This window comes from Podarcis melisellensis (genome assembly GCF_964234715.1).
Source record: "Podarcis melisellensis genome assembly, chromosome: 13".
Lineage (NCBI taxonomy): Eukaryota > Metazoa > Chordata > Lepidosauria > Squamata > Lacertidae > Podarcis > Podarcis melisellensis.
In genome coordinates this window covers 36,584,826-36,612,373 of record NC_138545.1, presented here as the reverse complement: position 1 = coordinate 36,612,373, position 27,548 = coordinate 36,584,826, and the positions used below count along the sequence as shown (strand labels likewise).

The 27,548-nt window shown below is 46.0% G+C and overlaps 2 protein-coding genes across 5 annotated transcripts in view; both read right to left on the bottom strand.

Annotated features, from left to right (window-relative positions):
* The window catches only part of LOC309354243 (ras-related protein Rab-18-like), a 43,191-nt gene extending 15,736 nt beyond the window's left edge, over positions 1 to 27,455 (bottom strand). For 3 of the 4 annotated variants that reach the window (XM_081884325.1, XM_081884327.1, XM_081884326.1), the window contains exons 1-8: positions 27,316 to 27,455; positions 25,813 to 25,971; positions 25,606 to 25,661; positions 24,702 to 24,763; positions 22,456 to 22,528; positions 21,161 to 21,276; positions 16,985 to 17,051; positions 1,784 to 1,854 (exon numbers count right to left, since the gene is read on the bottom strand). In XM_081884325.1, the coding sequence (XP_081740451.1) occupies positions 1,784 to 1,854; positions 16,985 to 17,051; positions 21,161 to 21,276; positions 22,456 to 22,528; positions 24,702 to 24,763; positions 25,606 to 25,661; positions 25,813 to 25,971; positions 27,316 to 27,353 (642 nt within the window). In that variant the 5' untranslated portion in view covers positions 27,354 to 27,455. The remainder of the gene's footprint in view (positions 1 to 1,783; positions 1,855 to 16,984; positions 17,052 to 21,160; positions 21,277 to 22,455; positions 22,529 to 24,701; positions 24,764 to 25,605; positions 25,662 to 25,812; positions 25,972 to 27,315) is intronic. The other variant, XM_081884328.1, reaches the window with a different exon arrangement.
* Positions 1 to 27,548, bottom strand: part of LOC309354179 (G protein-activated inward rectifier potassium channel 1-like) — a 230,459-nt gene that overhangs the window by 149,732 nt on the left and 53,179 nt on the right. The window lies entirely within an intron of this gene.

Sequence of the window (27,548 nt, the reverse complement as noted above, 5' to 3'; positions counted from 1 at the left end):
GTTTGCAAACTGGAACACTTTGCAGTGTTTGGGTTCCAAGCTGTTTGAGTACCAAAGTGTTTGAGAACCAAGGCACCACTGTACTTTTAAAAAGCAAAAACAAACTGCAAAACAATTCAGATGGTATGCTAAAACACCTCACCTACTTGTCTCCTTTTTTTCAAAGGAACTTTGCTTATCAAATAGCTGAATGCAATGTGTTTCAGATGTTCCCTTTAGAACTCACGTTTTCCCTGGAATCAGATCATTTGTGTTTCTATTCCACCCTTTGGATTTCTTGTTTATTCTCCTGGTTCTTTTGCTTCTGTGCTTAGTCACGTGTATTATGTTATGTGTTATTGATTTGTATACCGCTTCCTTGCCAAAATGAGCTTCTAAGCGGTTTACAAATGTAAAACCAATTACCGTCTTTTTTCGTGTATAACACCCCCCTCCATGTAAAAGATGACCCCTATTTTTGGGACTCCAAATTAAGGAAACGGGGGGAGATTGCCCAGAGTTGTAAACTTGGGGGGGGATTGTGGCCAATCGCTCACACGCCTGACCACCACTGTCAATCGCATCCTTTGCCGAAGCCACCAATCGTCGCCAGAAGTCACCTATCGCCTGTCCAATTGCCACAGCAGCAGCCAATCGCCAGCAGGCCTTGACGCAACCACCAATCACCCGCCCAATCACCACAGACAATCTCCTGCTCACACTGCCACCAATCGGCTACCCCCACTGCACTATCCGTGTATAACACAACCACCATTTTTTAACGTTTTTTTAATAATTAAAAAATTATCTTATACGCAGAAAAATACAGTACATATAAAACCAATTACACATGATTTAAATATGCAACGAAACAATTCCGCCCATACTTTTAAAAACACCCATAAACTTAGTGTAGTTCTATTACATATGCAACTGCAAAACAGCCTAACTCCATAGATTGTTCCCAGATAAAAGGTGGAGTCTGGAGGGGCCCTGAATATTTTTTTAAAATAAGCACATCCCATTCTCCCTAAATGTTCCACCTCATTTTTCAGTTTAAAAAAGGCTTGGGGGGGGGGAGCATGGAGAACAGAAGTTAACCATTCTCAACCTGCTGATTCCCCACTCCAGATTGCACCTGTTTTCCTTCCTGGAGGATTTTAGACATGTGCTTTGGGAGGCCAAAGAGACGACGACGACAACAACAACAACAACAACTTATTACGGTCAAAGACCAGTTCAAGGCCAAAGGGATGTTTGGAACCAGATGGCATGAAAAGCCGCGTAGGGTTTGATCAGAAGCAGAAAAGTGATGGGCAAAGCGCAAGCTCTGTGCCCTGCCTTTTGAAAGGATCAGGTTTTTTAGTTGCATTTGCTTGCACCTAAACGGTAAGAGGGACATGGGTGGCACTGTGAGTTAAATCACGGAGCCTAGGACTTGCCGATCAGAAGGTCGGCGGTTCGAATCCCCGCCACGGGGTGAGCTCCCGTTGCTCGGTCCCTGCTCCTGCCAACCTAGCAGTTCAAAAGCACATCAAAGTGCAAGTAGATAAATAGGTACCGCTCCAGCGTGAAGGTAAACAGTGTTTCCGTGTGTTGCTCTGGTTTGCCAGAAGCAGCTTAGTCATGCTGGCCACATGACCCAGAAGCCGTACGCCGGCTCCCTTGGCCAATAAAGCGAGATGAGCACCACAACCCCAGAGTCGGCCACGACTGGACCTAATGGTCAGGGGTCCCTTTACCTTTAAACAGTCTAACTTTATGCCCAACATCAGGACCAATTGCAAAGGGAAAGCTCATATACCTGTATCTTGGAAACCTTGAAGTAGAGGTGAGTCTTGGCCTCTGGAGGTCTACTATCCACGTGACTTCTAGCTGCCGGGAGAAGAGAAAACGATTGTTTTTGAAAGGGTAGAAATGGATCTCTGCCCCCATACATATGACCTTCAAATATCCTGATCTAGTCTACGCTGCTTTTCTGGGTACTGAGATTCCGAAGAACCAGAAAAGAAACTGTTTATGTTTGCGGCAACAGATGCACGGATGTTATTAGCCCAGAGGTGGAAAGAAGAGATAACCCCGACCAGAGATGGATGGCCTACCAAGTTGATGGACTATGCCGAAATGGCAAAATTAACTGGCAAGCTCAGGAACAAAGAAGACAAGATCTTTAGAAAGAATGGGGAAAGTTTATAATGCATAGACGAGATTATTGCAAGCGGGTTAAAACACTGGCAGGATTTTAAATTCATTTGTAATGTAACAGTATGTATGGATAACTTAGAAAGATTTTAAAAAATGGAGAAGTAATGATATGCAGTTGAAAATACAGCGGTGCCCCGCAGGACGAATGCCTCGCGAAACGAAAAACGTGCAAGACGAAAGGGTTTTTCTGTTTTTGGGTTGCTTCGCAAGACGAATTTCCCTATGGGCTTGCTTCGCAAGACGAAAACGTCTTGCGAGTTTGTTCGCTTTTTTCCTAAAGCCACTTGAAGAGGCGTAGTTGCGACGGACCGTGCTTCGCAAGACGCAAAACATCGCAAGACGAAAAGACTCGCGGAATGAATTAATTTCGTCTTTCGAGGCACCACTGTAGGATTAATAGGGCCTAAGGAAGGGATGGGGGAGAAAGCCAGGAGATTCAGTTTATATTCTTGAAAATCAAATAAAAAAATATTTCAAAAAAGAAAACAAAAAACCAGCTTATGCTAGTCTATACGCTCTCTCACTGACTTTCGCCCTGCACATAAACACCCACTGGCTGTTAGCAAAACCAAGTAGGAAAACAGAATATTGCTAATGACAGCTGTAAATCGTGAACAGTTATTGGAGCTAAGAGCCTCATGGAGCTCAATTTAAATTTATGAAGGATTTCCCCCTTCTTGCAATGCCTCCTGTATGTTTTGTTCTCTTCTACAGCATCGAGGACAACCATTGGTGTTCTCTGAGGTGCCCCACGTAAGTTTGTATTTTGAGGGGGTTGCAGGAAAGGCTTTCGTACGTGTACAGGAGCTGATCAATTACTGTGTTTGGAGTCAGGAAGTAATTGCCACTGAAATTCTACTCAATATTGATCCAGAGCAGATTATGGATTCCACCTCTCCTGGTATGTCCCACAGAGGACCTTACAGTTTTCAAACAAAAACATCTTGGAGGTCCCAGGCCACAGGGAGGTTAGGCTGGCCTCAACCAGAGCCAGGGCTTTTTCAGCCGTGGCCCCGATCTGGTGGAACGCTCTGTCACAAGAGACTAGGGCTCTGCGGGACTTGACATCTTTCCCCAGGGCCTGCAAGACAGAGCTGTTTCACCAGGCCTTTGGCCAAGGCACAGCCTGACCCCCTCCTTTGGTAATCCTCACAGAACTTTAGCCCAATGGTTGCAATAAATTTGGATTGGATTGATCTTTTTTACGGCCATTGGCCCGTTACATGACAGTTTCCCATACCAACATATTATACTTAAACCTCCAAATTCAAAATCGCCAAAACTTACAAAAGACAAACAGTAACCGAAGCAAAACAAAAACAAAAACCACCATCATACATTACAATAAATTTGTAACCTATACATTGCCCTCTGCTCATAAATTAATCAAGGATATCAATGGTGATATCGCCTAAAACATAGTTGCCATAAATTTGATCTGAACTGATTTTATAATGAACTGATTTTAGAATGCTGTATTATTTTACTGTTGTTAGCCGCTTTGGCTGGGGAGGGCAGGATATAAATAAAATTTTATTATTTATTTTATTATTCCAACGTATAGTTAGCAGAGTGAAAAAACCTAAAACACGTTGCATGATTCCCCCCAAAATAGACCAGAGGCAATTATCCAAGAGGCTGGGTTCTGTAGCCTCTCTCTGTAAAGATTGAAATAAAAAAGGACGTCAAGAAACATTTCCTTGTCTTTATACTTTCCTGGGCAACCACCCTTGTTGCTCCTCAACCTTCACTCCTGCCTTGATGGTTAGAGTCTGATAGGGCTTTCGATAAGGAAGTTCAACAGCCTTTGGATTTTGCTCTCCTTCCTCAGAACTGCAGCAGCCTATGTCTTCATTGTCCCACTCGTTCAAACGAAAGCGAACCTAGACGCCCTAACTAACTTATCTGTAAACCCCATAAATATGGTGCAAAGCAGACAAAATGACAACCCATTCGCCATCAGTAAGTATAATGAAAAGATAAGAATAGAACAGAAAATTGAATTACACCAGCTCTAAAACTCCAGACCCAATATTTTAATTGGGCTTCCTTTTGTTCCAGGGCTAAATAAATATCGAACATTGTTTCTGAAGCTGACGAACAGCATTGAGGTTCTCCTTCCACAGGCTTCCTACGTGTTGTTAATTTGCTCATAAGCATGGCATGCCAAGCTTTAGGCGACCATTTCTCAAGAATATGGATGTCGTTTCCGGTATTTGGCAATTAAAATCTGTTCAACAGATTTGCCATTAAGTATATATATTTCTTAAGGACGCATCCTTTGGTACAACCCAGGAGGAGTAACTGTTAAGAGGTGTAAAAGGCATCTTTTGAATCTAACTAATTCTTCACTTCTACAGTATCCTTCTGAAACGTGTGGGCATTCTCATCGCTTGAGGAATTTGGGAGTGTGTAACAATAGCCCCAACCATCTAAATAACACATAGTGCTGTTGCAGTAATTCAGTTCATGTCAGAAAGAATAAAATATTGCAAGGGACAATAGGATATTACGGAGATCAGCATTTCAATAACTTGTGAGAGGTCAAAAATGAGAACTAAACACCCAGATTGTTGGATAACCAGCCTCATCAAGCCAACATGCTTAATTCTAATTAATCCATGAAGGGGTTAATACCACAGAGTGAGCTGTCCTGCCAGGCTTAGCTATGTCACTTCCTGGTGTCATTTGTTTCTATTACTCTATTCTGCTTTAATTGTTTTCGACTGAGCTTTTTGAGTTTGTGTCTGACGGGGTGTTTGCACTTGCTGTGAGCTGACCTGGAATCTTTAGGAAAGCAAGGGCAAGCATACAAATGGTTTTTAATTAATAAATATATCTACAAGTGGCCTGGCTCACTTACTCTCCACCCCCATCGTTCTGCTCGGATGCTGAGGTCCAACACCGAGGGCCTTCTGGAGGTTCCCTCATTGCGAGAAGCAAAGCTACAGAGAACAAGGCAGAGGGCCTTCTCGGTAGTGGCGCCCTCCCTGTGGAACACCCTCCTATCAGATGTCAAAGATGTCAAAGAGATAAACAACTAGCTAACATTTAGAAGACTTCTGAAGGCAGCCCTGTTCAGGGAAGTTTTTAATGTGTGACGTTTTAATGTATTTTTCATCTTTGTTGGAAGCCGCCCAGAGTGGCTGGGGAAACCCAGCCAGATGGGCGGTGTACAAATAATAAATTATTATTGACATTATTATTATTATTATTATTATTATTACTTGAGTCATCTGCAGCTCTTTTGTTATCAGTCGCAGTGTACGATACAACTCTCTCCCTCTTTCTCTCTGGGGCAGCTATTCAATCAGTTGGAGATATAGGAAGCAGGGTTCATTTCATCCACTTTGTTGGAGGCCCAGCTCCATCAAGCACCTACTGCCCCTGAACTGTGCCGTCTGGTCATTATAGGAACAACTGCTCAGAAAATTGGTGTGCCTTTTTATTTTTTCCTTTTACCTTGTGTGTCTTTTTTTTTGTTTTGTTTAGATTGTAAGCCTGCAGGGAGCGACTGTCTTGCTCCAATTGGATGAAGAGCAGGGTGCAAATGCTCTAAATTATATATAGCATGAGTCACTTAATCTCAGGTTGGTGGGTTCGAGCCCAACGCTGGGCAAAAAATTCCTGCCTTGCAGGGGGTTGGACTAGATGACTCTCGTGGCCCCTTCCAACTCATATAACACAGAATGAAGCGAAGCAATCTGGAAAACCAAACCACCACAATAAATCAAACTTCTATCACAGCTCTGTGAGATGTAAATATTCAGCAGGCTCCAGCCAGTAGGCTCTTTTCTGGCAAGCACATGCTTGCAACACTAAGTGAAATTCAGTGGCGTAGCATGGGGGGTGCAGGGGGGGGCCGGCCGCACCGGGCGCAACATCTGGGAGTTAGGGTTAGGGGGCGCAAATTACTTGCCTTGCCCCGGGTGCTGACAACCCACGCTACGCCACTGGTGAAATTGGTAATGATACATTGGGCAAAAGACTTTGGATATAATATACAGCTTGATGAATGGGAAAGGTTGTGGAATGAAAGGATAAAATTTGCAGCCTGTAATGCTTTGAAAGAGAATATGATGAAAATGATATATAGATGGTATATTACACCAGTGAAATTAGCTAAAATGTGTTAAGACAAATAATAAATGTTGGAAATGTAAAGAAAAAGAAGGAACATTTTATCATATGTGGTGGAAATGTAAAAAAGAACTTCTGGGAAATGATATATAATGAGATGAAAAAGATGTTGAAATACACATTTTTTTAAAAAGCCAGAAGCATTTTTACTTGGTATTATAGGTCAGGACATTAATAGGCAAGATGTTAAATTGGTTTTTATATGCAACAACTGCAGCAAGAGTATTGTTAGCCCAGAAACGGAAACAAGAAGAAATTCTGACGAAAGAAGAATGGCCAACAAAATTAATGTATTATGCAGAATTGGACAAAATGACAGGAAGGATTCGAAACCTGCAGGACCAGAGATTTACAGAAGATTGGAAGAAGTATATGAATTATTTGAAGACCAACTGTAATTAACAAATTACGCTAGTAGGACTACAATAAGTTTTGTAAGGAGAAATATACGAAGTGTTACCAAGTAGAAAAAGATAGAAATATTGGTTATGAGTTTGAAATGTAATAGGGAAGATAAGAAATGCATGCTGAGAGATTAGATTGGAAAATTTTCAGACAGGATTGATGGAAGTCAAAAATGTGAATAAAAAGTATGTTTAATTACTGTTGAAAATGATATGTTAAAAAAAGTAATAAAAAATTACAGTGGTACCTCGGGTTAAGTACTTAATTCGTTCCGGAGATCCGTTCTTAACCTGAAACCGTTCCTAACCTGAAGCACCACTTTAGCTAATGGGGCCTCCTGCTGCCGCTGTGCCGCTGGAGCCCGATTTCTGTTCTTATCCTGAAGCAAAGTTCTTAACCTGAAGCACTATTTCTGGGTTAGCGGAGTCTGTAACCTGAAGCGTATGTAACCTGAAGCGTATGTAACCCGAGGTACCACTGTATATATATATATAGAGAGAGAGAGAGAGAGAGAACAATCACATGCTTGCAACACTATGGTGTCTGGATAGTGCCCGCCGAGCTGCCAAGGGCTGGCTTTATATTGATGGTCCTGGCTTTCAGCAGGTGGGCGGATCTTTTGAATCTTGCATCTCTTCCAACTTTTAAATCTACATTCCTATGCACACTGGAGAACCCTCAGTTGAACAGAGAGGGGCTTACAACTTCTAAGCAAGCATTCATAGGATCACCCAGCAAAGTTATTGTACTCAGCAGGTTTAGGATTGCAATAAGTTAAGCCTACCCAGTTCTTTTTTGCCACGGAACACATATTCACCAGTACGGGACTGATTCCTTGTACAGGCGATTCTTTGCCTAGAATTGGCAACCACCACAGGGAATGTCAAGACATCAAAGCTGCTCATCTTGGCACAAGCCCACCACTGCCAGGTCCCAAGTCAAAAAGGCAAAGCTGGGGGGATTAGCTTCTGAAGACCACCTCCCACTTGTTGTCATAGATGCCACAGCTGTGACATCATCGGCTGTGAAATGCCATAAGCGGGAAGGATGGCAACACAAACTCCCAAGAGCCTTTGGATGCTGCCAGGTGAGATTGCGCCGCCCAGGTGAGATACCTGGGGAGGGCTGGCGCGTGAGAATTGCAATGCTGGGTCAAATAAATGGGTTGTCAGGGACCGTGCTGAGGAGTGCTACATTGAGGAGGAATGGTGGGAGCCTCCCCCTCCTCCTGATCCGGATCCTGAATCTTTCCAGGAGCAGGAGGACAACATAGATTTGGAACAGTGGTTTGCAGATGGGCGTAGTTCAGAAGGCAGAAGCTGGGAAATACTGGATGGGGACAGCTAGCAGAAGAAACACTGGGAGAGATGGGGTTAACAGATTCACTGTCTCTGGAAAGCATTCCTCCACTCTCCCCAAGGTTAAGAAGAGCTCAGAAAGGGGCAGAACAGGAAGCACAGAGGGTACAAGCTCAGATTGCAAGACGTAGGAGTGATGTTGATTAATAATCTGGTAAGCTGATTTCCTGGAGCCTGACATGGGTCCACCTTGCTCAGCATTCTGTCCATGGAAGGAAAAGGCTTTAAAGGACAGAGAACAGACAAAGGGGGGTAACTTGTCCGCCATGAACAGAATTGGAAAAGAACAATAGCCTGGATTCAAAGCAGTGCTCCAAACACCCGAGGATAAATTTCAAAATAAATAGATGAATAAAAATAAAAAACCAAGCATCCGTTTGCCCCCTTGTGTTGCTTTATATTTGGTAACAAATAAAGAGCTTTATTGTTGTGCTAGCCAAAGGCCGTGACAAATCGAAAAGCAGAACACAAAACAGAGTGATATGCCTAGCATTTCTTAGGAAAACTAACAGACTGGCTACATACAATCAAAATTTCTGCATGGAGAACAAGGGATTCAGCACTATCAACCAAACCGTATTAGCAGGAAGTATACCGGCAACAAGAAGAACAAGTTGTTTCTGCTGCATTTATTGATTTATTTGCCGCTTTTGACTCCATAAATCATAGCGGAATGTGGGAGAAACATCTGAACATCAATATTGAACCCAGACTCCTCCTGCTGATTCGAGTTTTAGCTGGAGAGCATCTAGCTAGCATCCAGTAGCATTTACTCACTACCATAGATTTGGAGGTCTTTTGCCTACATTTTATGTATATATATTAGAAATGGGTTGTTTGGGCAGAAAAACTAAATAATCAAGATACACTGGGGGGTATGTGTTTAGATTGGAAATACAATTATCTCTGAACACATTCTGGAGCTGTTTATAATACTGCCTGTCACAGTATTGCATGGTCTTGGATTCCCCACGTTAATTTCTGAAAATAATTTATTTTGCCTTCAGACAGCTTTAGGGACAACTGAATTATGGTTTTTTCTCCTCACTTGGTTTGTTTGTTTTATTTTTTTCAAGTTATAGCAATAATAGTAAAGATGCATTGTTGCAAAATTGGAGAAAGCAGCTTTGGAGGAAGAGAACTTTTGACTGGGCAACCCCCCGCTCCCCCCCCTTTTAAAAAAGTGAAATAAATAAATAACAGCAAGAGAAAAAGAACAGATAAAAATCAATCAGGTGTCAGAACAGTCAACAGGCAGTGTTCACTAAAAACACGTTGAAATGAGCAATAACAAAAGAAAGTCAACTATTTGCTCCAAGCATGATTTTATCCATGATTTGCTGTAGCTGCTTTTCATATAAAATACGGCTCTGGGGCTCAGTTACACATATTTGCATGTAAGGTAAAGGTAAAATGTAAAGGACCCCTGGACGGTTAAGTCCAGTCAAAGCTGACTATGGGGTTGCGGCGCTCATCTCGCTTTCAGGCCGAGGGAGCAAGTGTTTGTCCACAGAAAGCTTTCTGGGTCATGTGGCCAGCAGGACTAAACCGCTTCTGGCACAATGGAACACCGTTTACCTTCCGGCCACAGCTGTACCTGTTTATCTACTTGCACTGGCGTACTTTAGAATTGCTAGGTTGGCAGGAGCTGGGACAGAGCAATGGGGGCTCACCCCATCGTGGGGATTTGAACCACTGATCTTCTGATCGGCAAGGCTAAGAGGCTCAGTGGTTTAGACCGGAGCCTTCCTGTTAGCATGTTTCTCCCTTTCGTCCTGAGTTTGAGTGTCTTCAAAGCCCATGACACTTTTGGTAAAGGCTGTTCTCCAATTGGAGCACTCGCAGGCCAGTGTTTCCCAGTTGACAGTGTTTATATGGCATATTTAGTGATGTATGGAAGTGAGAGCTGGACCATAAAGAAGGCTGATCGCCGAAGAATTGATGTTTTTTAATTATGGTGCTGGAGGAGACCCTTGAAGGAAATCAGCCCTGAGTGCTCACTGGAAGGACAGATCCTGAAGCTGAGACTCCAATACTTTGGCCACCTCATGAGAAGACTTCCTGGAAAAGAACCTGATGTTGGGAAAGATGGAGGGTACAAGGAGAAGGGGACGTCAGAGGACGAGATGGTTGGATAGAGTTCTCGAAGCTACCAGCATGAGTTTGACCAAACTGCAGGAGGCAGTGGAAGACAGGAGTGCCTGGCGTGCTCTGGTCCATGGGGTCACGAAGAGTCGGACACGACTAAACGACTAAACAACAACATACTACATATTTTGCCTTGTCTTTAAACCTCTTTTGTTGACCACCCACATTACGCTTTCCATTTTTAAGTCCGGAATAGAGTAGTTGCTTTGGAAGACGATAATCAGGCATCTGCACAACACGACCAGTCCAACGAAGTTGATGTTGAAGAATCATTGCTTCGACACTGGTGGCTGGAGTAGGACCAGCTGGGAGCTGTCCAACAGAGCTACCAGGTGGTGGCAATCTTTGCCAGGAGGCCTGGAGCAGAGGAGGAACTGTCCAACAAAATCCAGAGCTAGCTTAGCAAAGCTTGGAGAGGCGCTGACTCAGAGCTCTTGCACCAGCAACTAACAGAGATAAAAACCCACCCACCTCACTCACACACGAAAACAAAGATCACCACAGCCAATCACAAACAAACAATCACACCCTAGGCCAACCCCAACCTCTCTCACCACCAAAGGAACACAAGTGAATAACACAAGCACGCTGACACCAAACTACATACATTAAGCATAATAGAAACACCGCTACCCTACCCCCATCCATCTCCCCTCCCTCCACCCTCCTTTCTTTTCTTTTCTTTTTTCTTCTCCTCCTAATGCCTCAACAAATGAAATGGATTTGTAAAAATGTTACACGGGGGGAAAAAAAAAATACGAGGCACTACACTTACACTGTAAAACAAGAAAACCCTTAATAAAATATATTTAAAAAAAAAAAAAAAAAAAGGTGTATGTGCGTGTTTTTAGCAGAACCAGCTGCCGTGCCTCTTCCTGGAGTTCAGTGGCGTACAAAAGACATGCTTCATCCGAGCTCAGTTCCCATTCAACCATCTGAGGCACAGTGTCTCCTCAGCCCTGGAGCAAACTCTGCAGAGGAAATATGTTAAAGACTGCATCCCCTCCACCCCCAGCTCTGAGTCCCAGCAGTTGAAAGGTTCGTGCCACCATGTTATCTTCTGCCAGGGATATGCCCTTTCCTACTGGAGAATAGGGATATTGAGATATAACCAGTAATGGGATATTATAAGCTATACAGTGGTACCTCGGGTTAAGTACTTAATTCGTTCCGGAGGTCTGTTCTTAACCTGAAACTGTTCTCAACCTGAAGCACCACTTTAGCTAATGGGGCCTCCTGCTGCTGCCGCGCCACCAGAGCACGATTTCTGTTCTCATCAGGGAGCAAAGTTCTTAACCTGAAGCACTATTTCTGGGTTAGCGGAGTCTGTAACCTGAAGCGTCTGTAACCCGAGGTACCACTGTAATCAGGGCTCCACCCCAAGCCGGAACTCGTCAGAACTCAGTTCCAGCACCTCTCAGGTGGGTACCATTGCCATTATATGAGAACAAGGGAGGCACTTGTGGTGCGTTCCGGTACCTTAAGGTCCATAAATAGCAACACCCTAGAGGTCCTGGGCCCTAAGGAAGTCAGATTAGCTTCAACCAGAGCCAGGGCCTTTTCAACACTGGCTCCGGCCTGGTGGAACGCTCTGTCTCATGAGACCAGGGCCCTGAAGGATCTGATTTCTTTCCGCATGGCCTGTACGACAGAGTTGTTCCGCCTGGCCTTTGGCTTGGAATCAATTTGATTCCCTCCCCCTCTTTCTTTTTTCCTTTCTCCTTCTGTGTTGAAACTCTTATTTGGGGACTTCCCTGGCTTTTTTCTGGCCTATGTAGGATCAGTCTGGATAGTTAGCCTTGTTGAAGACTTGACGTTTTTATCCCCCCAAAAGCTTTTGATTGAGTTTCCACTGAAATGAGGTTGCATTTTAATGTTTTAATGTTGTATTTTAATCTTGTTTTTTAAGCCGTATTTCAATCAATTGTTTTTATATTTGGTGTTAGCCGCCCTGAGCCTGGTCTTGGCTGGGAAGGGCAGGGTAATAATAATAATAATAATAATAATAATAATAATAATAATAATAATAATAGAAAAATAGCACTGGATATAATAACACCTGGATAGCTCAATCGGTAGAGCATGAGACTCTTAATCTCAGGGTTGTGTGTTTGAGCCGTACGTTGGACAAAAAGATTCTTGCTTTGCAGGGGGTTGGTTTAGACGACTCTCGTGACTCCTTCCAACCTTACGATTCTATGATTCTATTCTTCTTCTTGATTGGAGTTTGATGTTATGCTGTTGCTTTGAGTTTCATTCTTTTGCTAGCCAGCCTGGAAATGCCAATTGACTCTGAAGCGTGGCATATGAATCTTAGCAATAAATGACTTCTGTTTGCTTATTTTTTTTATTAATACCTTATACCCCCATTTCCTGTTCAAAACAGAATATCCAAGGGGGCTAACAACGGAAGGGAAAGAGGGATTAAAAGATACATAAAACAATCAGATACAATAAAATCAACTGTGGAAAAAACCAATAATAAACAGAGCCCTCTAACCCACCAACCTTTGGAGCAAAAAGGCTTTTACAGAAACTCCTGAATGGGTGGTAAACATCCCAGGCTTTGAGCCCCGGGTTCTCTATCTGTATGCATCCATATTGCAAACCTGGAACAATGATGGCATTGTTACTTCCGAGTGAGCATTCTTTTTCTTAGCAAGATTTCGGCAGGCCATACGTCATCGGAGCACATGCATTGCAAGAATGTTCTGGGTTCAGTCCTTGATATCGGAAACCCTGGATAGCCTACAGCCTCTCAATGCAGACACCACTGAACGAGGTAGACCAGGGGTCAGCAAACCTTTTCAGCAGGGGGCCGGTCCACTGTCCTTCATACCTGGGGGGGGGGGCAGACCAGTGGCGTAGCGTGGGGGTGCAGGGGGGGCCAGCCACACCGGGCGCAACATCTGGGGGTTAGGGGGCGCAAATCCACGGGTTAGGGGGCACAAATTACTTGCCTTGCCCCGGGTGCTGACAACCCACGCTACACCACTGGGGCAGACTATTTTTTTTGGGGGGGGGGGAAATGAACGAATTCCTATGCCCCACAAATAACCCAGAGATGCATTTTAAATAAAAGGACACATTCTGCTCATGTAAAAACATGCTGATTCCTGGACCAGATTGAGAAGGCGATTGGGCTGGATCGGGCCCCCGGACCTTAGTTTGCCTACCCATGAGATAGACCAAGGATGTCACTCTGTGTAATCAGGGACGGACTCTGGTAATATGGCACCTTCAGTGAAGACAAAATTTGGCACCCTACCCCCCCATATTTCTTATTTCCCCAACAATTCCTTTCCTATTTATTATTATTCTGCACCCCCTCAGCTTGGCGCCCTTTGCAGGGGAACCGCCTGCACTGCCCTGAATCCAGCAATGGTATAAGGCATTTTCCTTTGTTCCCAGACTGTCTGCCAAAAGCCCAGAATTGCTGTTGATTAATAAAAATAAAAAATATTTATACTCCACCCATCTGGCTAGGTTTCTTCAGCCACTCTGGGCGGCTCCCCACAGAATATTAAAAACTTTTACGATAAAACATCAAACATTAGAAACTTCCCTAAGCAGGGCTGCTCTCAGATGTCTTCTAAAAGTCAGGTAGCTGTTTATTTCCTTGACATCTGGTGGGAGGGCGTTCCACAGGGTGGGCGCCACCACCAAGAAGGCCCTCCGCCTGGTTCCCTGTAACCTCACTTCTTGCAGGGAGGGAACTGCCAGAATACCCTTGGAGCTGGACCTCAAGTGTCTGGGCTGCATGATGGGGGTGGAGAGGCTCCTTTAAGTATACCATAATGAGCTAATGAGGTTAGGAGATGGTCACTGGGTAGGTGGGGGGTTTCCTCTGTCAGCTTTGAATCTTTCTGTCATTTCAAATGAGGTTTCCATCACCGCATGGAAAAGGCGGAGCCCGTTTTAGAACTGGCAGGAAGCAGCAGCAGAGGTGTGCGGTGTTTGCAAGAGACACAAACAGGCGAAAGTGCCTTTGCACCTGGGGTCCCCTTGCATTAGCTGCTGCGCTGCTTGTTTGAGGTACCTGTTCCCCAAACCCTTTACCTGTATTATTTGTAAATCCCCAGATACTGCATATCCACTGTAAGCCTCCGACACACTCTCATCAAAAAAAACCCCAACACAGCAGTGGTAGCCCCAGCTTTTCTCCTTATATCCTTATCTCCTTATGGCCCATTTTCTGGTGACAGCAGGTAGGAGTCCATTTCTCAAGTATGTTTGACCTGAGCTATTTTATTTGAAGGCGGCGGGTTTTACGCAACAGAACAAAGCCCACTGCAGGCGTCGGCTGTATTAGGGGCTCTGCTCTCAGGCGCCAGCACAACGCCTTCGTTTCTGACGTTCCAAAGTTCTGGTGTTTGCAGGATCTTTATCACGACTTCCTCAAAGGCAGTTTCCACGCCATCCTTCATTTTAGCACTGGTCTCTAGGCAAAAACAAACAGCAAGGCACTGCTTGAAATGTGAGGACCTAGGCTTTCCAGAGTTCCAGTTTGCATTCAGAGTGGCGTTAGTACTAGGCACCCAAAATACTAAATACGAGCTGCTAAACTGCAGCAGTCCCCAGTGCTTAACTCATTGCTCCCACTTCTGTATTTAAACTTAACTGGGGATTGATGCAGTAGGCAGAAATCAGGCAGCAAATCAGCCCAGAAGCTATGAAGAACAGTGATCTGGGGCTCCTATGACTCCCACCTGGGGCCGCTTCCAGGAGCCATAGGAATGCAGGGCCCATCGAATGCCTTAAAGGTAAAGGGACCCCTGACCATTAGGTCAGTCATGGACGACTCTGGGGGTTGTGGCGCTCATCTTGCTTTATTGGCCGAGGGACCCGGTGTACAGCTTCCGGGTCATGTGGCCAGCATGACTAAGCTGCTTCTGGCGAACCAGAGCAGCGCATGGAAACGCTGTTTACCTGCCCACTGGAGTGGTACCTATTTATCTACTTGTACTTTAACATGCTTTCGAACTGCTAGGTTGGCAGGAGCTGGGACAGAGCAACAGGAGCTCACCCCATCGCGGGGATTCAAACCGCCAACCTTCTGATTGGCAAGCCCTAGGCTCAGTGGTTTGACCCACAACGCCACCCATGTCCCAATCAATTGCCTTACTGTAAATTAAATCAGGCTTTGTATTCATTTGATCTTTTCTGTATGAATTTATTCTGAAACAGCGTATAGAAATAGCATAGAAGGAAAGTCTGGACAGTTGAAGCAGGGGTAAAGACCTTTTAAACATTCATTTTCTAAAGGGGTTTCTAAAAAAAGGAAAAAGGTAAAGGACCCCTGGATGGTTAAGTCCGCTCAAAGGCGACTATGGGCTTGGGGCGCTCATTTCACTTTGAGGCCGAGGGAGCCGGCGTTTGTCCGCAGGCAACTTTCCGGGTCATGTGGCCAGCAGGACTAAACCGCTTCTGGCGCAACAGGACACCGTGACGGATACCAGAGCGCATGGAAACGCTGTTTACCTTCCCACCACAGTGGTACCTATTTATCTACTTGCACTGGCGTGCTTTTGAACTGCTAGGTTGGCAGGAGCTGGGACAGAGCAACGGGAGCTCACCCTGTTTTGGGGATTCGAATCGCTGACCTTCTGATCGGCAAGCCCAAGAGACTCAGTGGTTTAGACCACGTCCCTAAAGGGGTTTCTATTAGTAGCTGTTGTGCAGTTAGTTAGCTATGCCTAATGCCCTCATGTAGCAAAAGCAAGGAGCAATCGTGGATCTTTTAAATATCTGTAGTGGTTCTTCTTTGTTAAATGCACACGCCCACGTTTGTACAAAGAAATATTAACTACTAAACAGCAGAGAGATTTCCCTTAAAGAGCAGGCCAATCTTTGTACGAGGGAAATCGATGCTTTGGTTTATTTCTGCGCAGTCGAAATATTGTGAAAGGGAATTGTATCCACAGTACCATTCACCAAGGGGGTTTATGGGAGGAGCTGATGGAAACTTGTTTGTGGGTTCTGCTAATTTTGAGAAATCTGTTGCCACGGCCAATAGGATCACCTAAACAGACACACAAAGAAGAAGAGCTGTGCAGCTGCTTGGCATCCAGATGTTCCCAACTAGGATACCCTTGCATCTACAAGAAGAACTGGGAATGTTCCTGGTCTGAATCCCCAGACAGCAAATGCCACTCACTGTAGACAATACTGAGCTAGATGGAGCAATGAGTGACTCACTCTAGCAGCCTTTCTCAACTGTGGGTCCCCAGATGTTGTTGAACTACAACTCCCATCACCCCTAGCTAGCAAGGCCAGAGCTCAGGGATGATGGGAGTTGTAGTTCAACAACATCTGGGGGATCTTCCTTCCTTTTACTGCTGCCATTTCTGTGTCTTGAACAGCAGTCTTGCAAGCAGACACAGAGCAGGTAAACCCTTTCCTTGCTTGGAGAGGAACATGGATTTACCTGCTCATTTTCTGCATGCAATATTGCTCTTTAAGACACATAGATGGGCCCAACAGAAAGGTGACTGCTCCAATATGTTCCGAAGGCAGCCCATATTGGAAGGTTTTTTATGCTTGACATTTTATTATGTTTGTATATTTTGCTGGAAGCTGCCCAGAGTGGCTGGGGTATAAATAAAATAATAATAATAATAATAATAATAATAATAATAATAATAATAATAATAATAATTATTATTATTATTATTATTATTATTATTATTATTCCCCTGTTTCAACCTTGGTAAGCCAGCCAGCCCCTTCTGTGGGTTCTCTTCACATACCTACGAAGAGCATGGAGTGTTTCTGAGCAAATTGCAAGCCTTCCTTTCTGTCTACCTCACGATCCGTCTATAGATAGGGAGAGAATGTTATCAGACACTGGACCCAAGTGGTGGATTGTATAAACACACAAACACACACACACCAAATCAGGATATTGCTTTCCTAATGAATCAGTAAATGTCCAGCTAGATTATCTTAACAGCTCAGCTGCCATCCCTCAGTTTTGACAGCGTTTGAAGGTTTTAGCTGCTAAATTCCAAACTGTCAAATGGTGGAACAAGAGAGACAGGGCAACAGAATTGACAACAGTAATTATGTTGCCCCCACCCAACCCCAAGGCATCTTTCCTAAGGGTTCTCCAAATGATACAAACACTGCATTTAATAAGCTTTATCTTGATTAGGATAACTGATGCTCATGAATGCATTTCTGCCTCTGTTTTGCCGGTGATTGAAAGGGAGAGGAGAACAAGGGTTTTTGAATTGCCTTTCCCCCATCCCTGGATAAAACAATAGCAGGGCTGTTATTTCTGAGGCTGATGCTGATTTAAAAACACAACGATCTGCGACCTAGCCAAACGCCAGCCTGGGATTCCCTTTTTTGCATGCACAAAGCTACCCAGAGATGGCTCTGGGTCTTAATTGCATCAATTAAGGACTCAAATCCAGAGAGACAGAAGACAGCTTGTACTCCCTTCCCTGCTTACTGCCCTCTGAAGCCAATTCTGGACATCTCACAAGTACCTCTCGCTTTCTGCACTGATAACCTCCGGATTTGACATGTGTTTAATGAATGCTCGGGGTGAAATTTGTTTTGCACGGAATGTCTAGCCAACTGCATTGTGTGGGGTCAAGAAGGAATTTGAGGCATGGTAATTTGTTTAAGGCCCCTCTCCGCCCCCTTTACACTTGGGGAACTGCTTGGGGAATGGCCAGCTGGCTTTGTGATGAACACGAAGGCTAGCCAATCAGCGTTGTCAGATGAGGAAGAAGTGCTTCTTGACTGGCTGGTCCTTGTGCCAATCCGTGCCGTGCAAATTCAGCTTCTGCTGCCAAGCAGAAGAGCTGCTTCCCCTTTGCATTTGATCCTGCTGCAAATTACGTATGCCTCCTGCGCAGCTATGGCAAAGATCTGATGGATGTCGAACAACCCCAGGGGCTTTTGCTTGTGTGTTTGCTTCCCTCTGCCTTTATAACAACTTTGAGAGGCGAGGCGCCGCGCACCACGAATCAATCACGGTTGTTGTTGTTGTTTTTTAGTGCCCATATTTTGTTCACGGAACAATTCGCTTCAAGATGCACAAGGAGGCAAGAGGGAAAAAAGAGCCAGAAAAAGACAGCCGGTATCAGCAAGAGCCGGGACGTGGCTGTCTCTTTGCTCTGGGAGCTGTTTTTTCTTGTTGTGGGGGTGGGAGCCCGGAAGCCACAGAAAAATCCAGCGATTTATACACACACACACACACACACACACACACACACGAAAAGCAGCAACGAAACACAAGGGGCTCTCAAAAGACTAAACAGATTGCCCATTAAGGCAGAGCAAGAGGGAGAGGTCTCTCCCAGGAAGATGAGGTATGGAGTGAGCTGGTGCCTCTGGCAAAGCGTAGGAGGCAAAGGCAGGCAACAACAACAGGAGCAAAGAGACCGATCCCTGCAGGCTGGGACAAGGCTCTGGAAGGATGCAGAGAGGCAGGGAGTGGAAGCCATTGCTGTCAGCCTCATGAATCCTTTTGCTCTAGCCATTAACTGGGCCTGCACACCAGTCCTATACCAGGGCCTGCAGGTAGCCCGCATTGACCATCAGCAGAAGCGAAATGCGCATGGCCTCTTTTAAAGTAGGTAAAGGCTAAAGGGACCCCTGACCATTAGGTCCAGTCGTGATCGACTCCGGGGTTGCGGCGCTCATCTTGCTTTATTGGCCGAGGGAGCCGGCGTACAGCTTCCGGGTCATGTGGCCAGCATGACTAAGCCGCTTCTGGCGAACCAGAGCAGCGCACGGAAACGCCGTTTACCTTCCCGCTGGAGCGGTACCTATTTATCTACTTGCACTTTGACGTGCTTTCGAACTGCTAGGTTGGCAGGAGCAGGGACCGAGCAATAGAAGCTTACCCCGTCGCGGGGATTCGAACTGCTGACCTTCTGATTGGCAAGTCCTAGGCTCTGTGGTTTAACCCACAGCGCCACCTGCATCCCTTTCTTTTAAATTAGAGGCGCACAATTCAACTATTTCCCATGTGGAAGTGTTTGGCAATGGTGACAGCTCTCGGTTCGAACCTATCCATTCTCCAACAGCCTCCTTGTGTTCTCTCTGCAGCCCAGAGCAAACGCTCCCCCTCAAAACCTTCTATCTTTTTTTCACTGGACACATCATCCTCTCTGCACAACCACAGTCCTCTGTGTGCCTCCGACTGTCAGGCACTTCCTCTGGGTTCTTCCTTCCCGCATCCCCATTTCTCAAATAACCCCGTATTTTTTCCTCCTTGCAGCACCACAGGTCTCTCTCTGCACCTGCTCTCCTCCTCCATCTCTCCAATTAAACATTTGCATCTCTTGGTATTTTCTCCCCTGACCCTCTTGTGGACCCGGAAGCAGAAAAGCCCCATCAGGCTGCAGTCCTAAGACAGGCATTCTTGGTCAGCAACGACAAGATGAGCAAACGAGAAGCAGCGGGATGCCAAATGTCCCTGGCGGGTTCTTGTATTCCAGCTCTTCCAGTATTTGTTAGCTGCTGCACACAGAGCCCTGTTTTCATACATTCTGGGCACCACAATTTAAGGAGGATATTGACACGCTGGGATATGCAGAGAGGAGGGTGACTAAGATGATCAAGGGTCTGGAAACGAAGCCTTATGAGGAACGGTCGAAGGAGCTGGGCATGTTTAGCCGGGAGAAGAGACTGAGAGGAGATATGATAGCCATCTTCATGGAGGATGCAGCAAGCTTGTTTTCTCCTGCTCCAGAGAGCAGGACCCGAACTAAGGGCTTCAAGTTACAAGATAGGAGATTGTGACTAAACATCAGGAAGAAATTTCTGGTGGCAAGAGCTGTTCGACAGTGGAATGGTCTCCCTCGGGAGGTGGTGGACTCTCTTTCCTTGGGAGATTTTAAAGCAGAGGTTGTGTGGTCACCTGTCATGTATGATCTGGTTGAGATTCCTGCATTGCAGGGGGGTGGCCCTTGGAGTCCTATCCAACTCGACAATTCAATGATTCAATGATGGGCAATTGTAATCTAGAGCCACAGGAGAAGCAACACTAACTCTTTATGGCCACCATCTTCTTTAGCATTTGTTATGTACTGAGTTGAATAGGATTCAGAATGCAGCAGTCTGATTGGTCCTAGAACAATAGGATTCAGAATGCAGCAGTCTGATTGGTCCTAGAACAATAGGACCCAGAATGCAGCAGTCTGATTGGTCCTAGAACAATAGGATTCAGAATGCAGCAGTCTGATTGGTCCTAGAACAATAGGACCCAGAATGCAGCAGTCTGATTGGTCCACAGGAGCCACCCAATCCAGCTCCAGGTGGAAGTGAATCCGCAACCTGATTGGCCTACAGGAGAATCCTGGAATTAGCCAATCATGTGGGGCCCGTTGTGTAAATAATGTATATAAAGCAGACATTCTGGGGGAACTTCCCTTTTCCTTCTCACCAATATGAGCTGAATAAAGAGAATGAAATCCACTCTTGACTCCGAGTATATTTCAGCATTCATGTCACTAATAAAACAGGAACTGCAAGATCAAGTGTGTCTCTCGGGGGCCGTTCGATGGGGAACCTGCAGCCCTGCAGATGTTGGTGGACTCAGCCCCAGTCAGCAGAGCAATCAGCCATGGGGTGATGGATTGTTGCAGTCCAACAACATCTGCAAGGCTACATGTTCCTCATCCCTGGCTTAGGATGTTGTGGCCGGACCGTGTGGGAATAATAATAAATAAAGGTGAATGTGATCTTTTTTGCAGCGCCACAGGGGGCCGGCCAGAACAACAACAACACCATTCTAAGAAACAAACGCCATAAACAAATTCCCCATGGCTTTGCACTTACCCCTATGGCAGATAGTTTTAATGTCCTAATGATATCTTTCAGGCTGTACACTGCTTAGGGATTTTTTGAAAAAGATAAATGCTTTCAAATAAATAAAACGAGCAGGCTCCCAGCTCCCAACTGACCTCGTCGATTTTGTTGCCCACCAACATCTTCACGACGCTCTTCTTCGTGAAAACATCCAGCTCTTGCAGCCAGCATTCCAGTCCCGCAAAAGTTTCCCTCTTAGTGACGTCATAAACTGGTCACGAGGGACAAAAACAAGCAGTTCTTTCCTCACTCAGATGCATTTTGTGTTCACATGAAAAAAGCAAAATGGGAAGGAGAAGCAGCTGCTGTTTCCCCCAGTCTTGGCCTATCAGCGGGTTCTGTGAGGCTGTCCACCCAGCAAATTACATTCGCCTGTCAGTCAGCTGATGTCATTTCAACAGCTGGTAACATCAGCTTGAAAGATTCTGCTCTGCAGAGCTGCAATTCTCAAAGTTCCCTGTGAAAAGGGATTGGCTGTTAAACCACTCTAGGAATAACAGCTCTATGAGGGGAACAGTGGGCCTTCCTAACCAAAGTACAGCTCCCATAATTCTTTGGGGGAAGCCATGACTGTTCAGAATGGTACCATAGTGAATGGTGTGAATACGTGCTTTCTGAGTCACCAATCTTAATAACCTTTGCCCGCTTGAAAACCTTTGCCTCTCCTGTTCCCGTTCACCTCTTTGTGACATCTCAGACTTCTCTGAGTTAGCTTACGATCCTCTTCCTCCCTCCACATCCCTTTTTCCTTTTGTGCCATGCCCTTTAGATTGTAAGCCCGAGGGCATGGACTGCCTTGGTTTTTTTTAAAATTATTGATCTGCAAGCCACTCTGGGGAGTATTTTTGGCTGAAAGGAAGATAAAAAATGCTTTAAATAAACAAAACCGTAAGGAGTGCGGTTTTGTGAATGTCACGGGCACAGTTAGTGATAACAGCTTTAACCTTGCATGACTGAATCGCTTTTTGGAACTTTTAAACTGCCCCCAACATACACTTTAAACGGAACCTGTGAGAATACAGTATTGCAGCAAGGTGAAAATGCAACTGAGGGTGGTGGTCTCTGTTTTCTTTGGGAAAAGGCTGGAAAGGCTATTTACTCTATGGCCTAAAACCAACGTCAAATGGAAATGTCTCGGAAGCCAAGCTGAAACGCCTTCAGCCTTTATGACTGAAAATTTTTCAAGAAGTAGAGGCTCTCTGCCAAGGGAACAACCATTGCCAACCCTTGGACTTAGTGGCATGGATGCAAGGCAGCATTAATTGCTGTTCTACATCTGCCAGTGCCAGCATGAACCATAGAGGAAAGTGTGTACTTCCATCTACCTCTGCCTTAATGTGTTTCACTTCAGAGTTGTGCTAATTACAACCCCACCATGCCTGCCACCTACCTAAAATTATACCTTGAGCACCACGGTAATAGCTCGGAGTCAAAGTCCGGAATCGCTCCTGCCCTGCCGTGTCCTATGGAAAGGAAAACAAAGATGTTTAGAACAAAGAGACCATGTAAAGCTCTGTAGCACCAGCGTAAGGGACACAGGTGGCACTGTGGGTTAAACCACAGAGCCTAGGACTTGCCGATCAGAAGGTCAGCGGTTCGAATCCCCACCACGGGGTGAGCTCCCGTTGCTTGGTCCCTGCTCCTGCCCACCTAGCAGTTCGAAAGCATGTCAAAGTGCAAGTAGATAAATAGGTACCACTCCAGCGGGAAGGTAAACGGCGTTTCCGTGTGCTGCTTTGGTTCGCCAGAAGCGGCTTAGTCATGCTGGCCACCTGACCCGGAAGCTGTACGCCAGCTCCCTCGGCCAATAAAGCAAGATGAGTGCCACAACCCCAGAGTCGGTCACAACTGGACCTAACGGTCACGGGTCCCTTTACTTTTACCTAGCACCAACGTAAACTAATAGCTCCACACACACACCCGCCACTGCCAGCCCCAGGACCCAATTACCTTCCATAGGGACATCCCAGGAAAACAGGACCTGGGGAGATGTCATGAGACTGGTTGGAAGCAGAGGAATGGTGGGAGGAACTAGCTGGGGAAACCCCTAAGAGGGCTTAGAGCCCGAGCAGTGGTGGTGGGACAACAAGGAGGGAGAAGGCTGGGAAGAGGAGAGGTCGGAAGCTGAAGAGGTAACAGGCTTTAGTGAGCAGGGCGAGTCTCTGGCAGGGAATCTGAATCTACAGGAGAGGAGGGAGGCCAAGAAGCAGAGATGAGTCAGGCTAGTGAAGTGTCACAAGTGTCTCCCCTCCCCCTTAGTCTCCCAAAATCAGTAGAGGCATGAAAAGGGCAGAGGAGAGTTTGGTTTCACACAGGCGTAGTCTCTGATTGCATGGGAAAAGCTCCGGAGACAGTAGCGGAGGAAGGAAGGGGCAGGGCGCACTGGGCATCATGGGGGTCTGCAGGGTGGTACAGGGGTTGCTGGGCAATATGTAATATGTGCGCTGCAGGGCGGAGGAGCCACTGCCTGTTCCTCAGAAAGTTGACTAAAAACAAGCTCAACAACTTTGGGGGATTTCTGGAAAAAAAGCTCCACTAGTTGCTGCTGAGGTGAGGACTTTCAGTCCTTCATCACTTTACAAAACATAAAAAGTCTTTAAAAAATAAATAAATGTGGATCTGTTGCCCTGGGGTGACAGAACCCTTTAATCCACTTAAAATGCACAACCCCAAAGTTCTGATATGCACTTGAATCCCTCACGCAAAATACAGACCCCCTGCTTTTCCCTTGACATGAAAGTGCTTCTGCTCAGTGCTTTGAGGTGTCACAGCTCTGAAAAACAAGCACTCTGCTGGAGAGCAGACCCAGCAGTCTTATATTGGGGTATTTGTACAAGCACGAATAGTTTTAGCAGCCTAGTCAGGATATGGCTGCTGCTCTGCTTTCGTAGAAGGTAGAACTACACTCACAAAATGTCTCACTTTTTCTCAAAGCCATTTTTAAATCAAACAAACAAACAAACAAACAAACAAACAAACAAACAAACCCAAGCCTTTCTTTACAGTGGTACCTCGGGTTAAGAACTTAATTTGTTCTGGAGGTCCGTTCTTAACCTGAAACTGTTCTTAACCTGAGGTACCACTTTAGCTAATGAGGTCTCCTGCTGCTGCCACACAATTTCTGTTCTCATCCTGAAGCAAAGTTCTTAATCTGAGGTAATATTTCTGGGTTAGCGGAGTCTGTAACCTGAAGTATTTGTAACCTGAAGCGTATGTAACCCGAGGTACTACTGTATTTTTCACTAGAAAAAAAACATGCTCCATGTGTGCAGAAAATAAAATGGCTGCCATGTCCTGTATTGATAAAGCTTGTCCTATATTTCAGGTCCTCCCTCTCTCTGTGTGTGAGTGTGTCTCTCTCTGTTTTTCCCTCTGCCAAGTTAGGGATCCTCTCCCAAGCACGTGTTTGAAAAGGTGTGCAAAAGGCCATGTATTTGAGCTCTTGAGTAGCCAGGCACAGACTGATTTACAAATCTGTGTGTATGTCTGTGCGTGTGACAAATTCCAGAGGGGCCATCGCACGAGGCTGCAATAGATTGTAATGGACTGCTTTGAAGTCACTTCAGCACCAGATGGGAAGAAAAAATAAAAGTACCAGCAGCCTGGTTTGCAACGGAGAGAAAAGGCACTATTTACCCATATTGCGAGTTGCACGGGAAAGTCGCCAAGCACCATCTTCTTCACTTTGAAATCAACACCTGGGGAGAGAAAGAGAGGTGTCAGAGCAGACCCACCTGTTTTTGGAGAGGGCTTTTCGGATGCTGCGTGGCAGGCATAACAATCCCAACAGGAGGAAAGATGGGATCGAAATAAAATGTTCAAACAGCTAAGTGCAAGGGTGCCTCTCGCTTGTTTGGATGGAGAAGCGGGCGTGTTTCTCTTCAGACCCGCTTTTCCAACCTCCATGTCCCTGCCCCACTGATATGCGGCCCCTGGAAGATGGCCTATGAAGGAAAGTGGCCCAGAGGAGGAGATTCCCTGTCCTTGCATTATCCACACAGAGAGGCTGGTTAATGTTGGTAGGCACAGCTCTATTTGAGTCTCCCTGCCTGGACTTGCAAATCAGGTGGTGGCCTGGGGCAGGAGAGCATGTAGGCCGCCAGTAAGGCATCGTACAATCCCAGAGTTCCCTTTGCTATCGCTGAGGAGCAAAATGAGTAGCGAAAATGGGTCAAGCTGATCCAGGGCCAGGACTGGAACGAAGTACAGTGGTACCTCAGGTTAAGTATTTAATTCGTTCCGGAGGTCCGTTCTTAACCTGAAACTGTTCTTAACCTGAAGCACCACTTTAGCTAATGGGGCCGCCGTGCCGCCGGAGCACAATTCCTGGGAATGCTAGTTTGTGAAGGGTGCTGAGAATTGCAACTATAGTTCCCAGGGTTCTTTGGGGGCAGGGAAGCCAGGAGCTGCGGACATTTGGTGACATTTGAATCCCGGGCTTCCAAGGAAGAATGGAGGGGAACCCAAATGCCCACAACATAGAGGGCAAGTTTCACCCCCCTCTATTTCCAGAGAACAGGGGCAGCCAATTGATGCTCACCAATGGTTGGGTTCAAGTAGGGCTCAAACTGATCCTCAGTGAATCTCAGCAGAAGGCTGTGGGAGGAGACAAGGAGAAAGAGGTGAGTTGAAGAGACATCCTGGGACTTGCTTTTCTCTCTCTCTCTCTTTTTCTCTCTCTCTCCAACTGGAGCAGTTTCTCCCCAGCCCCCTCAGTGAGCCTCCCCCCCCCCCACTTCCCATGCACCTGGATTTTCCTACTCCGCTGTCTCCGACCAAGAGTAGCTTCAGGATGGGCAGTGACCCAGCGTCTTCTCGCGCCATGGCGAGCTCTGTTGCCAGACGGAGCAAGGAATTTGGCAGGAGCAAAACAAGGGCGGCCCGCCCAACATCTGAGCCAGAAACACTGGAAGGAGAGGAGGAGGAGTCAGAATAAATATAGGTCGACACCACCACCCCTTCCTTAGGCAAGGTGCACATTATGCACTAGAGAGCTGCATGAGGTTAGCTTGTGGCAGCGACTAGTTTCTAAAAATAGGTGTCTCAAATCTTGCCTCCAAATCTGAAAACTGGGCTCTGCTTGATCAGTGGTAAGGGGAAAAAGGCACAACACTCAGGCTTCACAGAAAAGGTAGTTCAGTTGGTTAGAGCATGGGTAGGCAAACTAAGGCCTGGGGGCCGGATCCGGCCCAATCACCTTCTGAATCCAGTCCACGGATGGTCCGGGAATCAGCATGTTTTACATGAGTAGAATGTGTCCTTTTATTTAAAATGCATCTCTGGGTTATTTGTGGGGCCTGCCTGGTGTTTTTACATGAGTAGAATGTGTGCTTTTATTTAAAATGCACATCTGGTTTATTTGTGGGGCATAGGAATTCGTTCTTCGTCCCTCCAAAAATACAATCCGGCCCCCCATAAGGTCTGAGGCACAGTGGACCAGCCCCCTGCTGAAAAAGTTTGCTGACCACTGGGTTAGAGCGTGGTGCTGATAATGCCAAAGTTGCAGGTTCGATCCCTGTAAGGGACACCTGCATATTACTGCATTACAGGGGGTTGCACTAGAAAATCCACAGGATCCCTTCCAACTCTACAATACTACGAGCCTCAGCAAACCTGCGCTTGCAGAACGGTGGAACAACAATTTGGCAATGTTCTCCTTCTTCTGCTTGAAGGCAGATACTAGACTCAGTTCCCAAGCCCACTTTCAGCATCACGGTTTAACCTGCAAATATATCTGCGAAGTCTGCCCTGCTACGTATAGCGCAGTGTGCCCAGACCTGTGGACCGCTAGATATTGCTGGACTGCAACTCCCATCATCCCCTGACAATTGGCCACGTTGCTGGCGGAGGCTGATGGGAGTTGGAGTCCAACAGCATCGGTAAGGCCACAGGTTCCCCGGCTCCTCTATAGGGGATCTAAGATGTGCTGTGCCTGATTTTTTTTTTATGCGCCAGATGGAGTTTTCGCAGAAATAGCACTGATTCCTACAGGCTTTGCACCCACGTGTGAGTGCACAGGATCCCATCTTCAGGCGGAGACCCTAAACGTATTTTAAACCAGGAAGCCGCAACTCTCACGGAGATCAATTGGCTGGCTTCCATGGCGGGTAAAAAACCAGACCGAATTTCGTATTGATGGCTCCTGTAGAAATCGAGAAGGCAAGGTCCACTTTGAAATGGTTCTATTGGGACTAACAGCCACGCGTTGGCGCAGAGAAGGGGCTCAAAAGCGGGATACCCCTCCCCTTACCCGCACAAAAGAGATCCGGAGCAGGGGAAGGTCGTCATATAGCTAAGCTTTGATTCGGAGCCGGGCTAGCAGGAGGCCCAAGTCGCCTCCGGAGCATGAGAAGCTGTCTCAAGGCGGAACAGTTAGGGTTTTTTCGCTCCTGCCGAGAGAGGTAGAACCCATCCCTCTCCCGCACACCTCGAATTCAGGAGGGCACCTGTAGCTTTAAACCATAAACACCAAGATTTAACGGA